The 14,991-nt window shown below is 52.3% G+C and overlaps 1 protein-coding gene across 2 annotated transcripts in view; it reads right to left on the minus strand.

Moving 5' to 3' along the window:
• PACSIN2 (protein kinase C and casein kinase substrate in neurons 2) overlaps positions 1-14,991 on the minus strand; it is a 141,460-nt gene that overhangs the window by 26,985 nt on the left and 99,484 nt on the right. For both annotated transcript variants that reach the window (XM_082850203.1, XM_082850202.1), the window contains exon 2: positions 14,793-14,931. In XM_082850203.1, the coding sequence (XP_082706329.1) occupies positions 14,793-14,852 (60 nt within the window). In that variant the 5' untranslated portion in view covers positions 14,853-14,931. The remainder of the gene's footprint in view (positions 1-14,792; positions 14,932-14,991) is intronic.

The raw sequence follows: 14,991 nt of genomic DNA on the forward strand, positions 1-14,991 counted from the left end.
CATACATGGTTAGCTATTTCTGCTCTATCAGTTTTGTAATTAAAAAGCTTCTCTCTTGCTTCTCAAAATACTAGCTTGTTTTGAGATGGCCAAATGACAGATAACTTTAGGTAGGAATTGAAAATAAACAAGCTCTCTTCCAATCCTGATTATCAATTGATTTGTTCATAAAATGCCCATTTTAGAAACTAGGTCTGAAGCCATCTATGTTCCTAACTTCCTCTAGATTCAGACTCACCCCCTCAGATACCAAGGTGGTAAAGACAGATGTTCAACATGCAAGTGCCTGGGTGCAAGGGGGGGATACCCCTACTCTCCCCTCAGGAACCCACCTGGCCGAAGGAAGGGTGAGGGGTGGGGCAGGTATACTAGAGGCAACAACCAGACTGAATTTTCAAGGACAAGTGGACGGATTAAAGGTGAGGTGAGGGAAATGATTCCTGGCAGAGACAATGTTGGCAAAATGAAGAAGGTGTGACAGCATGGAGACCTGGCTCCGGGAGAAGTCCACCAGGAAAAGAACGTGGACCACAGAATGCAGGGGGTGACTAGAGACTGAGCTGGGCGCTGGGTACAGCAAGTGGTGTGCGAGGTGGGGTCAGTCAGATGGTGAAAAATCTTGAGGGTCAGGCCTTCATCCGAAAGGGTGCTGTGCTCAGGGAACGGTGGGGTTCAGGAAGGTGAAGCCCCTGGAGGGGAGGTATGAGTAGCCTGCTGACTCTGGGGCACAGCAGTGGGAAGGAGAGCAGGAAAGCAGGAAAAAGGAAGTGCGCTGTCCTCCAGGTGGCACATGGGGGCGGCACAGAGGTAGCAGGATCCCAACTTCCAGGCACCTCAGGGTTGCGGGGGGAGGGGGGGTTCCTGCAGGCTGGACCTATCAGGTGGAGAGAGCAGAGTCCTCCTCCTTTCCAGAGTCCTCCAGAAACCAGTCTCCCGCCTCCCTCCACCCAATCACCAAAAGGCCTGCCTTAGGCTCACCAGGAGCCCGACCGGTCCTGCCGTCCTCCCGGGAATCTGGGTCGCCCTACCCCCTTCTACCCTCAGTGCCCTTCACCTGGGCCCAGAGGCCCCTTGCTGCCTGCCGTCCTCCCGGCTGCCTGTGAGTCTGGCTCTCATCATTCCTCTGGCTTTCCTCTGCCCCAGGCCCTGAGAATCCAGCGTCACACAAGCCTTGGTTTCAGTCAGCCAAGACGAGTCTGGGGCTGGAGTTGCAGACATCCCCTGGCAGAAACTGCGTAATCAGGAATCAGAGCAGAGACAGTGGGCTCTGCCTAAAAACCAGAGGGTTTATAATTACAGGGGTGCTGGGAAGGACTGTTCAAACAGGTCGCACCAGTTCCTCATTTATCCTCTGGGTGTAAACAGTCTGGAACTGCCTTTCACAAGGACACTGGAGAATGTTTGCTTCTCCGACTTTACAGCCTACTTACCTTGGCCAACTCCATTCTGTGCAACACAGTCGCCAAAGGCAACAGGAAAGCTGGAGGGTTTCCGCAGGTCGGTGGGACCCCTGAGATCCCAGGTGGATGAGAGGGAGTGCGAATGCGGACGCGCAGCTCCTCCCACCTGTTGGCCCCCAGTGCCAGCTCAGTTACCATTACCTGTGTGAACTGCGGGCTCAGGTCAGAGGACCTATAGGGTCACCTCACGTACATCTTCCATGTTATTCCTTTTACCCTTCTCTTTGGTCAGTGACCATCGAGCCCATCTCGCAGACAAATTGCGTGATTACAACCAAAGTCCCAGGGTAACCAGTGGCCCAAGTGAGAAGCGAACCAGGCAGGAACACCCAAAGCTCACGCTCTCCCGCCCTGTGCTGCCTTGGCCCTGAGGCATGAACCTCTTCCCTCCAGTGGCTCATCTCAACATCACAAAGAATCCCTGTGGACTTTGGATGTCCCCAGGAATCCCAGTGAGCTTCTGGCTGTCTCACTGCTGACTTGATGCACAACACAGAGGGTGCTCCTATGCCTGCGGCCCGGACCACTCTGCCCTCCCCCAGCCAGCCCCTCTGCCCATGCCACCCCCAGACGGCCTCACTGCCTGCCGTCCTGGGCCTGGGCAGACCAGAGCCCGCAGCACACAGGACACCACCCCCACACGCCTTCCGATGGTGCCGCAGCACCTTTGTCTTTCTTCACCGCTCTTTCTCAACTGCCTTCCACTCACTGCGTCTCGTCAGGCACTCAATAAAAATGTGAAAGGTAAAACCATAAAGCGACTCGAAGAAAATGTCGGCAAATATCTTTGTGACTTAGGGCAGGGCAGGATTCCTTAAACAAAATTTCAAAAGTAAAAGCCATAAGGTTACGCACACACACATCCGTGTGTGTGTGTGTGTGTGTGTGCGCGCGCGTGTGTGCGTGTCCAAATAAATTTTATTACTTCAAAAATTATGGATTTCTGTTCAGAAACCAATAACATGGACAAAGCTAACAGATTCAAATACTGTCTACTAATCTGTCTAAATTGTCCAAATTGACAAGGGACTAAAATCTGGAATATCCCAGGAAATCCTACATATCAACATGAAAGAGAGACCCCCGGGGAACACGGGCAAAGGTATGAAGTGGTAACTTCAGAGAGAAGTGGAAGTCCATGGGGCTAAAGGCCTGAGTGAGATGCTCACACTGTGGGACTGCCCATGAGAGCAGCAAGGTAGCTCTTTACCTGTACAGACTGGCACACTGTAGAGAGCGGGAAATGCCAAGTGTGGGGCGGAGCTGGGCACACAGGACCCCTTCTGAATACAATGGCGGAAACCAGCCTGGGGCAAGCCTGTGACAGCCAGGCAGTAATTAAGTCACTAAGCATACACATGCCCTAGGAGGACTCAGCCACATGGCTCCGGAGTTTTATCCCCATAGATATGTTGGCTCAGGTCACAGGGCACGTAGGGGTCGGTCTCCTCCTTGGGGAAAGCATGGGTGAATGTGGGGGGCACCCCAGTGTGGCAGCAAGAAGAAAGTGCAGGACTGTGTAGACACTGCAATGGAACAGACCTCACACACAGTGCAGAGAGGAGAAAAAGAAACAGAACGGCAGGGCACAGGATGCCTTGATGCAAATTAAAAATAGCTGCACATGAAGCAAGGGTACAGTTTACAACACATGCTCACGAAAGCCATAATATTAGAAAGGGGGAGGGATTAGGTGCCAAGAGCAGGGAAAGAAATGGAGAAGGAGGTGGTGCTGAACGAGTCCCGTCCTACCTGCCCCAGTTTCAGCTCTCTGCTAAGGCTCAGCTGGTCTTCCCCACAGAGGCTACCCTGACACCGCCTGCCATCCCTGCCGGACCACCAAGAGGGCGGGCCTGGATCGCCTGCACTAGCAGACAGGCGACACCAATTCCCCACCACGGGGTCCTGCTGGCTGGTCCACCTGGGGGCCACGAGGGCCCTTCCAAACACTGTCCCCATGCCCCACAGTCGTAGCTTGTTCCACATGGGTCACAAGTGTGCATGTTAGCCTCCCTGCCCCAGCTGGACTGCAAACCTCTTGGTAACAGGCGCCGCACAGTTTTTCCATCAGTGGCAGCATCATAATAGAGCACACCTACCCTTTGCCAGGCAGAGTGCCCACAGCTCTACATGCAACCTCATTTAATCCTGTGATGATCCCAGGCAGGAGGATTTTACAGAATAGGAAACAGGTTTGAAGAGGCAAAGTCACCCATAATCATGCAGCCAAAAGGAGGCAGACCCCACCTTCTAGGACCTTCCTCAGGCTGCGAATAGAGAGCATGTAGAATGAAGACTTAACGGGTCCATATCAGGTGATGTGTATGTTTCCAAACAGCCCTGCAGGTTCCAGGAAAGGCCACAGAGTTCGAGACTGTGACGCAGTACATGAACCCCACTCCTGAATCCCCCCGATTCCTCTTGGTGCCGGTGAGGCTCATGCCAGGACCCCCAAACCTGTAAACTGCTAAGGCCGCTTGACAAACATGCCCTTGATTTTGCTCTCAGAACGCTCATGCTCTTCAACCTGGGGCTCTGCAGTCCCAGGCACCAGAGCTGCTCCCTCTACACCCGGGAGAGGCAGGTCCAAGAGTGAGCCAGCTGTGCCAAGCTGACTGGACAAGAGAGAAAGGCCACTGGTGGTGCCCCTCCAGGCACGTGCACACAGTCAGAGGCCAACATTCTGTCCAAAGCTGCTACAGTATGCCCAGAGGCTCCAGGAGCTTCTCAATCAGCCTGAAAGATAAGGATGAAAGACAAGCCTGAAGAGGTGGCCATCAGCCCCTGGCCCTCTCTGATGAGGCCACCTTCCCTCTACCCCTGCTCACGAGGGGAGCAGCAAAGAGCTGGTCCCGCCCTGAAAGAAATGACCAGGTCTCTCTGCCTGCGCTTCTATCCCTTCAGTTGTACGGTGGATTCTGTGAGGATGTATGCACTGGTAAGTTCACAGCATAGGGTGGGTTTCTTCCCAGTCAGATGTGCTCTTAGCCTGGGGCAGCCATCACTTGACAAGACCTGCCATTTCCTTTTTTTTGCAGTACACGGGCCTCTCACTGTTGTGGCGGAGCACAGGCTCCGGACACGCAGGCTCAGCAGCCATGGCGCACGGGCCCAGCCGCTCCGCGGCATGTGGGATCTTCCCGGACCGGGGCACGAACCCGTGTCCCCTGCATCGGCAGGCGGACTCTCAACCACTGCACCACCAGGGAAGCCCCAAGACCTGCCATTTCTTCATCTTGTCCCTCCAGACACAAAATGAAGAGAGGGGACAGGATTAGGTGACCTCCAAGAGACCTTCACAATTCCAGGTATCTGGCTGGCTACATGGCTGGCGACCTCCCGAAGCACTCCCAACTCTCAGTTTTTGAGGGTCTGGCAACAGCCTCTTGCCACTCACAAATATGGGGTGAACACCTACTGCGTGCCAAGGACTATGAAAGGGACTAGGGATGCAATGGTGAACAAACTGTCATCATCCCTACCTTTGTGGGACTTCGGTCAAGTAACAGTTACAGACGGTGGCAATTCCTGGAAGGAACACTCCAGGAGATTGGGACTGCCTGGAGGAAACGATGTTTGAGGTAAGAGCCAAGGGACCTCTGGGGCAAGGCCACTTTCTGAAGGCTTGAGGCAGCATGTTGAGGCCCACAGAGCATGAGCTATACGCGACGCCACCCCCTCCATGAAGGTACCCCCTCCCCAGCAGCTCATCCCTCCCTGTTACTTTTGCCGCGATGTCTGCTGTCACATGCAAAATGTGGTAACATACGGGTTTTGAGGGCAAGGACTGTGCCTTTATTCTTCTCCATCCACCATGCCAGGCACACAGAGGGCACCCTGTAATATCTTCTCAATGCCCAAATGATGCTGGGAGCAGAGAATCCGTTCCATGTAGACAGGAGGGGACTGAGAAGTTGCTGAGTGCCCAGCTAGAGGCACAGGCAATGAAGCAAGTCACGATCCTTTATTTATTGAGTTCTTAATCCAACGAGTCCCTTGAGCTCTCCCCACAAAAGCTAAAAAGGATCACCTCTCAGCACATCATCAGATATTAACTCCACAGATGACAAGTGAGCAACTAACACTTTTGCCAAGCACAAACCAGCAGGACAGCCTCGCAGTTCCTTCATTGCACTTGCACGGCTTTCAGTGAAATTCCAGTTCCCAGTCAGTTTATCTCCACGTCCCGCCATGTCCAGGGAGGCCGAGACGGCTGCAGGACTGGGCCTTTCAGTGCCACTACTTCCCCACCTGCATTCCCTGCGGAGTGCACAGCAGAGGCCATATCCGTACACACCAGCAGGGCCTCCCGTCTCAGGCACCCTTCTTCAATCCATCCCAACCCCTACTCTGAACCTCCCTTTCCAAAAAAGGGGTCACAATCGATCTTAAGGTTGTAAAATCTGTGATGTGCTTGAAAGGACCAAGGAGTAAAGCGTATCCTTGGGGAACCATGAACTCGTTGCCTTGCTCTCAAACTGTGCTCTGGCAGTCCTCATTTCTACAGGATTCCACTTCCAGTTCTCCAACCTACCTTCCAGCTCACCCACCATCTGGGCTCCCAATTTGTCCTGCACTGGAACAGAAGGTCTAGGATCTCCTCACTTCAGTGCTCCCCTGAACCTGACCTCACCGGGCTCCCCATACTGGAAACAGGGTAATGCAGTTTACCTGGCAGGGCCCCAAGAGCGTTAGACATCAAGGCTCCTTGCTGGCCTGCTGCTGCTGCTGTTTACGTACAGCCTCAGTTTCCAGCCACCTTGAGCCTGACCTGTGTGCTGACCCAAACTAGTCCTGTCACTGCCTCGGGCCTCACTCAGTCCCAACTCCTGGTTTTCAGATCTCACCCCCAACACTTACCAGCCCTATCCCCTGTTCCTGGAATTTGTATTCATCAAGTAGGAGGGTGAAGAAATTGTGGCTCATCACCCTTGCTGTTTGAGAGTTTTAAAGCACAAATCCCAAACTTCAACAATGTTAAAAATAACTGCATTATCAATCTTTAATCTAAATGTTCAAAATGACAAGCTGAAAAATGGATGAAATGGAAAGTGAGAAATTCCAGTTCTCAGATCTAACTCAAAGCAGAACAGATAATAACATACAGAGGAAGGATGTGTTTAAACAAAGTTATTTTAGACCTGAACTCCTCCTCAAGACTGGTCAGCCAGGCTCACCGTGCTCTGCCCTCTCGGCACACGTTGCTCAGATGTCAGGATAAAGGCCCAGCGACGCCTGGGGACTTGTTCCTGAGCACAGCACATGCCCCACCTGTGAGCCACCACCCCGAAGACCCTGCCCTGGAGCGCCCAGTCTCCCCGGCATGAGGGTACGTGCACACACTCATGCTTCAGCCAGGCGTCCGGGAAGCAGCCTGAGCATACAGCTGCCTGGTGACCAGGTCGCTGCCCCCTCTTATTCCCCCTCATGCTCCAGTAGGTGCTGCATGAGTGGCACCTCCTCGCTCTAAGGGCTGCCGCCAACCCTGACGGTGAGATAAGTTCCGGCTCTGTTAAGTAAGGGCTCGCTGAAGACCAAGCCGCTTTTGACAGAAACTCTATCAGTGAAAGGAGGCAGGGATGGTTAGAGAGGTTTCTGAAATCGGTGAACCCCCTGGGGTAAAAAGCCAAAAGACCTAGTGTGGAAATCATCAGATTGGAAAAGTGGGAATAAATAGCACTTCCTCCAGGGAGCACCCCGCTTCCACCATGTCCACCCCCTCCCCAGCTTGCTGCTTCCACAGCACCCCGTCCCTCCCCCAGCTCCCTGGTTGAACTTCCTGACTCCTGTTAAAAAAGAAAACCCTCCGCCACAGGACACGAGCGCCTCCGCCCCATCTCCATGCCTGGGTCCTCAGCACCAGGCCCACCGTCCACACCCACACATTGGTATAAAGGTGTCTCAGTGCAGCCAGGCCACCACAGGCTAACTGAGCGCCCAAGACTTCTCCAGTTCGAAAATCATGCATTTCTATTTGTTACTGAGTAGAAATGGAAAACGTTTTCTCCTACAGGGCTTACAAAAGTTACTTTGACATCACTGAAATCAAGAGAGAAAATAAAAATCTATCTTCAGAGAATAAGCTTGGCAGCAAAACATCTTGAGTGTTTGAGTCTCTCAAGGCCAGAGCTGAGCAGCTCGCTAGCTGGCATCTAGAACAACAGCATTTAGGCAGGGGAGGAGCAAGCCTGCACGGACCAGGTGAAAGGCCACCTGATTCGCCCGTCTTTGCCTGTCTCCACGGGTGCGACGCTCACACGTGAAGAGGTGACACTTTGAGACCACTCGGGCTCGGAGCCATTCGGACCCTGGCGCTGCGGGTATTATCTATAATTCTCACAACCATCCTGGGAAGTAGGAATTAGCAATGCCATGTTCGCGCCTAGGACAGTGAGCAGGTTACTTCTCTTCCCTGAGTCCTCAGGGTCACACACTAAGAAACGCTGGCACCAGGCTTGAACCCAGACAGGACGCTACTTCCTCACGCCGAAGCAGAGGCATTTAAGTACGTGGCAGTCACTGCAAAGGAATACCTCTCTACTATAAGGAGCTCCCAGGAAGCTGAGAGCAGAGGCAGGAGAGCAGTTCTAGAGAGCAGGTGCTTGGGCCCAAATCCCAGCTCCACCCACTGCTAGCACCATCAAACCACCCGAGCCTCAGCTGCCCCACCTGTAAAGTGGAGCTCACAATCGCAGAGGCAGTCGAGAGGACTGAGAGCCCCCACGTAAAGCAGAGTAGGTGCCTGGCACAGAGCAAGTGTGCAATAAATGCTAGCCGCTATCACTGGTTTTCATTGCTAAACTTCTTGTTGTGGGTTAACATTCCCACAGAGAGTCCCCAGACCATAGCATAGAGCTTATGGGCACACAGCTCCATGACTTGGCAGCGCGTACACACCCATGCATGGGGTACAAGGGGCAGCAAAAGTCACTGCTCTCCTGGAGCCACCGATGACACAGCACAGTCCACGCGCTCAGGAGGGAGGGCCCTCTTCCACATCCTCACAGCATTTGCCAGATGTAAAAGGCACTTTTGTCTGTTTATTAATGCTGTACCTTCAAGGCCTAGAATAGGACCTGGCACATGGTGGGTGCTCTGTAGGTGTTTACTGAAATAATGATTTCTGTTCAGTATTATGGCTATTTGCATACATATTTTAATTCCAAATATTTGTTTGTAAGCTTCTTATGAGCAGGGCATATCTTATTACCCAGCATCAAACCTTATCCTTTCTCTGATTCACTTGTACATTCAATCAACAATCATTTAGTGTGTCAAGCACTGTGCTAAGTATCAGATTCCCAGGGAAGAATCACGTTCTTTGCCCCTAGGGAGTTCACAGCCTAGAGGGAGAAGCAAACGGTACAGCATGCTAGGCAGGCAGGAAGGCTGCCTAGGCCTGCCAGGGAGGACCAGGGAAGGTTGCCCGGAGGAGGGGCTCCCCGGGAAAGAAATGGAGGTCAGGCTGGAGAAAAGACCACCGCCCTCAGCCCCTACCCTCCCAGGCAGGGAGACAGCTCTTGGTGGATAGGAGCCTGGGGGGCTCTGCTGGACTGGAGCCCAGGGCAGAGCTCCTTAGGAAGGGCCAGGTGTCCAGCAGCTGCCAGCACATGCTCAAGTCTTAGGCATGCTAAAGAGTGCGGTTTTATTTGGAAGGTGATGCAGAAAAGTGAAGCTTCCTACCCGGGGCAGGGAGTTGCACAGGTTTGCTTTTCTGGATGGGCTACCCTGGTTGCAGGGTAGACAACAGATGGAACATGGCACAGGGGAGGCTAGTGCCCTAATGCTTGGTCATGGTTCAACAAATACTAGTTTTCTTGAAAGAATGAATTAATGGTTCTATTTAGAAACTTTAGTGAAATAAAGGTAAGCCACCAGCCTGCTGGGAGCTATGTCCAAGTGCTGTGGAATAGTGATAAGGCTGACACACGCACAGCAAGGCTGCCATGCAGAGAAGTCCATCCAGATCTGTGTATGTGGGAGGTGGCTGGAGAACACATGGAATGGACAACTGCTGCTGAGAGGCAAGGTGACAGTTATTTTCATACACCTCGTGCTTCCACTCACGGCACCCACCCAACCGCCCATGACTGCCCGCCACTAAAAATGTTGGCTCTGGGGTCCCAAGACTGTGCACTCATTTTGGGACCCCAGGACTTAGCCCAGGGGCCTGGATCGTGGCAGGTGCCAAATAAGGCTTTATGGAATCCATGAACAGGGGGCAGCAGCATCTTCTAAATATGTTACCTACAAAATTGGTCTAAAAGGATGGGAAAAGTACACACCATTTTACACGGATGGCTTTCCAGACAAAATACTGATGCACATGGAGATGTTCTCATTGATGTGCTGTGTCCACAGTGCTTGAGTCTGAGAGGACTCTGCAGGGAGAGCCTTCTCTGAAGGAGACGGCAAATACTAGTCACGTGCCAACTCTTTAGGGCTAACATTCCCAGAACATTTTACAGCAAGATATTTATGTCCTCTTCATCTCCAAAATATCCTTCTCCTCAAAGGCTCCTTGTGCCCACAGAGAGTGCAGTACAGGCCAGCCCCAGTCTGGCTTCAGCCGGGGAGATCTGAGCTCTAATTGCACGTACCACTGACAGCTGAACAGAGCTCCTGCCTCAGGGATGAGGCAGATGCAGGGCCCAGTTCCTGAAATCAGCAGTCTGCCCTCCCAGCCTGGCCTCAGGAGCCCTCAGAGATTCAGGCTGCAGCCCTCAGGCCTGCTGGGGCCAAACCCGCTGTCGTGTTCCCAGAGCCTATGAAGGGCAGAGGGGGGGGCCAGGCTTCCTAGGAAGCACTGGTAACACTTGAAAAGCACCATGGCCTGCAGCCTAGGCTCTCTCTGTACCCCAGCCCCCAGAGCCAAAGAGGAGACCCAGAAAGAGGGCCTGGAAGTGAAGGACGCAGGGGACACCTGCAGGCTCCCCGCGCGAGCCAGGACTTGCCAGAAGCGACTGAGCCACCCACGCCCCACTGGGGAGCCTGTGTGCAGCATGTGCCAACCTCCAACTTCAGCCAACTGGTGGCTAAAGGAGTCATCCTCTTGGGGAACCACCTCCACTAGGCCTCAACCTACCTAATCCCACATGACTTCTCACCTCCAAAACAGACCCTTGGCTCCAAAGAGGTCAAGATCCTCAGCCCTCTGCAAGGCCATGCTCATTCCAACCTCCAGACATTGCTCTGGCCTAGAATGCTGTCTCTGCTCCCAACTCACAGCCCAGCCCCACCCACCCCACGTATCTTCTCTGGTGATGCCAGCAGCAGACCCTCTCCTCTGAACGCCATGACACTGAGAAGCAGAGCTGTGGCTTGGCCTCATTGCCCTCACTCTCCATGGAGGCCACCATCCTTTCTCCTCCCAATACCTTCACTGTGGGAATCATATATCCACCCCTCTTCTCTTCTGAATCGTTTACTACGGTGTTGGGGATACAGAAAGTGTCCCCTCCAAATGCCCACTAAATACTTCTGGCTGATATTATGTCCCTGTGGGTAATCTCTCCTCCCAAGATCACTACTTGTTCACTCATTCATCTAGCAAACATCTGAGTGCTTAGTAAGTACTGATCCTGCCTATCTTCCATGCTACCTTTCCTGCCCCCCACCCTAGGGGGAGCCCTACCTCCCCCTTGCACCCCAGCAAATTCTACAGCACCTCAAACAATGATCTGTCTCCTCCCTCTGGGAGCTTACCTCCAAATGTCACAGCCAAAGGCTCCTGGAGGGCAGGGCCATGTCCCTCCTGTGCAGGCACACAGCCAGCATGCAGAAGATGGTTCTGGAATGACCCACTTCAGTTAGCACCTTTTGGTGGGAAGGAGTAAAATTAAGCACAAAAGACTTTTCCACCTCGAGACCGCAAGGCTTTCTTTAGATTGTACAGCTCTGTGGGTCACACCAGTGAGAAGCGGCCTTCCATGGGAAAGAGGGAACTTGCTGGCAGCTTGGAGATGTGCACCTGGCAACGTGTGCCTAAGTCGCTCAGAGACAAGCAGGGCCGGTTCAGCCTGAGCCATCCAGGGCACACCCATCAGAGGAGGAGGGCGGCACTGCTGATTTATATGAGATGAAGAGTAATTTCAGGGACAGCATCACAAGATGAGCAGAGCCTGAAGAATCCTTAGGATTCTTCACACAAGAGATGTTCTTGTCTACTGACATCACAGTTAAGAATTTAACAGGGTGCCTAAGGGTTTACATCAATGACAGGACTTGGTCAAGCTACTTGACTTAATATATGCTGACAATACACACTGGCAACTTTCACCTACTTTTTTCTTTTTTTTTTTTTTTTTTTGCGGTACACGAGCCTCTCACTGTCGTGGCCCCTCCCGCTGCGGAGTACAGGCTCCGGACGTGCAGGCTCAGCAGCCATGGCTCACGGGCCCAGCCGCTCCGCGGCATGTGGGATCCTACCGGACCGGGGCACGAACCCACGTCCCCTGCATCGGCAGGCGGACTCTCAACCACTGCGCCACCAGGGAAGCCCTCCAGTTTTCTTTTGTAACCAGCAGCTGAAGACTTCTGTAATAGCACTATATTTAGCTACTTAATTTTTCCACAGCAGCTTCTGGCATCTGGGTAATTACGGTAATGCTGACCAACACACCCCAGAGGAACAGATTATATGTTGTGTGTGTGCTGATGGCCCCCCATCCCCCAGAGCAGAGGGACAGAGCTCCCAGCCAGCACCTGTCTTGAGGCCCGACACCACTTTACATGCATTTGTTCCCTTAACTCTCACCATCCTAGGATGTGGGTACTGTTAGTATCCCCATTTTACAGATTGGGAAAGTGAGAAAAAGAAAAATTAGTAACTTGCCTAAAGCCACACACACACAGTTAAGTGACAAGGCAGGGAGTCAAACCCAGGCCACTAGCCCCAAAGCCTGTGTCTGAACCTGTCCTGTTGCCTCTCCCGGTCTATCCCTCACAAGGCCATTCGTGTGCTCTAGCCTCTCCATACTACCACCTCGCTCAAGGCAGGCGCTGGTGGCAATGTCACAACAGTTACCAAACAGAAAGTTTCCCCACGACTGTAAAGGATTCTGTCTATAGCTTCAGATCAGTGTTGAGAAGAACAGGAACCTGCATTTCTAAAGGCCAGCTTCACAGGAGCTCACAGGAAGTCTCTGCAGCCAGTGCCAGCTCCCCAAGTGCTTCTGCAATGCTGGCGAGGCCACAGCCTCCCCAGAGGACAGCAGGTGGAGCTTGCCTGCCTGTGAACCCAGGACTGCATATGGGACCAGAGGGGCAGTCCTGAATCCCAGCGATGTCCCAGAGGCACCTCCACACTGCATCTTGGAACTGCCTGTTCTGATTCATTTTTATCTAGTTTTACCACCGACCTTCCCGCATGCTGTGAGAATGCACCTGACTATGCCAGGGAGCTGCTGCTGCTGAGCGGCTGGGATGCACCCGTGACACCGTTGCTGCCCCGTCACTCTTGCTGCCTTCGGTGAAATGTTTCCCGGGCCACATGTGCCTCTCTGGCTACTGAAATTTGAGCTCCAGCCTGGACACCCACCAGGAAGGCTGCTACCAGCCAAGGGGTGGGGACTCAGGCTGTCACATTTCCCACTGGAACTCACAGGGCCTAGCACACAGGAGGTGCTCAATAAACATACACTTTTAATAAAATGAAGTATTCAGCTAAAAGTCAATAATGACATTTCCCCCAATACCCAAAGAACAAAAGTGTTGAGAGAATTTTGAGTCCATCTTTTTTTTTTTTTTTTTTGCAGTACGCGGGCCTCTCACTGTTGTGGCCTCTCCCGTTGTGGAGCACAGGCTCCGGACTCGCAGGCTCAGCAGCCATGGCTCACGGGCCCAGCCACTCCACGGCATGTGGGATCTTCCCAGACCGGGGCACGAACCCGTGTCCCCTGCATTGGCAGGCAGACTCCCAACCACTGCGCCACCAGGGAAGCCCTTGAGTCCATCTTTTTAAAACTTGGGCTCCTGTGATCACTTGTCTCTGTTAGACTACAATATCAAATGGAGGGCTTCCCTGGTGGCGCAGTGGTTAAGAATCCGCCTGCCAATGCAGGGGACATGGGTTTGAGCCCTGGTCCAGGAAGATCTCACATGCCGCAGAGCAATTAAGCCCACGTGCCACAGCTACTGAGCCTGCGCTCTAGAGCCTGTGAGCCACAACTACTGAAGCTTGTGCACCTAGAGCCCATGCTCCGCAACAAGAGAAGCCACCACAATGAGAAGCCCGCGCATCGCAACGAAGAGTAGCCCCTGCTCACCGCAACTAGAGAACGCCCGTGCGCACCAATGAAGACCCAAAGCAGCCAAAAATAAATAAAATAAATAAATTTATAATATCAGATGGTATTTGATGTCAGACAAAATTATACACCTAATTAATCTAAGTTCATAGAACTAATGTGTTTTAGTTTCCAGCAAACTCCAGGGCCTCACCCTCATCTTTTGCAGCACTTGAGCTTTTTGTATCAGGAAAGCACCCACATGGCGCCGATGTCTCTATTCTTATTTCATCCTGGCAACCTCCCTCGAAGACCAGTATCATTTTCCCTCTTAGAGATGAAAACCCTGAAGCTCAGATTAGTCAAGCAACTTGCCCAAGGTCACACAGACAGCTAGTAATGGCACAGCTCGGATCAGAACCCAGATCTTTCCAACTACAGAGCCAGTGCTCTTTCCACTAAGCCCACAGCTGCGGGGAAGGTTCCGGGGGTTTTGCCATATGAACGAAGTTTTATCAAACATGGACTTTGCTTTAACCAGCAGGCAGGAAGTAAGTGGGGTTCAGGAAGAGTAACCTCCAAAAAAAAAACCATACACACCACAAAATAATCTGATTAGGAAAGGAATTCCTCATGGGCACAGACTAACAAGAAGATGCTCCAGCAAGCTCAAGGGTAGTGTGTTCAGCCCTCTGGCCACCTGCCTGTACTGTCCAACATGATGTCACATCACCGCCGTCCATTTTTCCATACAAAACTCAAAAGTAATGCCGCTTCTCAGGCCAAGCCCGGTAATTAGTGTACGTCACACAAGTCATATCAAGGCTAAACGTGGAAAGGAAGCTCTGAGAATGGACAAATTGACAAGACCTTAATTAACATCTCTAACCTCTCTCATTAATCCAACTCTCCTAACAAGGTAAGTTTACCACCTTCACTGAGAGCTAAGCCATACCTGCTGCCACCTACATCTGACCACAAATGCCTGGCTGGTTTCGGGGTATGTTCATCTCATCCCCCAAATCCCAGCCACAAAAGAGGGAGGGGGTGTCAGACACGATTGGCTTGGTCTCTGTATTCATCCAGAAGAAATCATGGGCATTACCTCCCAGAAGCTGTCGCTGGACACTTCGACTCCAACGGAATCATCATAAGTGACAGACATCTCTTCAAAGGGTGAGGGAGCAGCAGGGAATGCTTAAATTCAGAGGTCAGCTTCAGATGCTCAAAATCCGTAGACAAACCTATAAAAGAAAAACACATCATTGTGGTTTTAAATTCCCAAGGTAAAAAAGCAAGCCACC

This window comes from Leucopleurus acutus (assembly GCF_964270905.1).
Source record: "Leucopleurus acutus genome assembly, chromosome: 11".
NCBI lineage: Eukaryota > Metazoa > Chordata > Mammalia > Artiodactyla > Delphinidae > Leucopleurus > Leucopleurus acutus.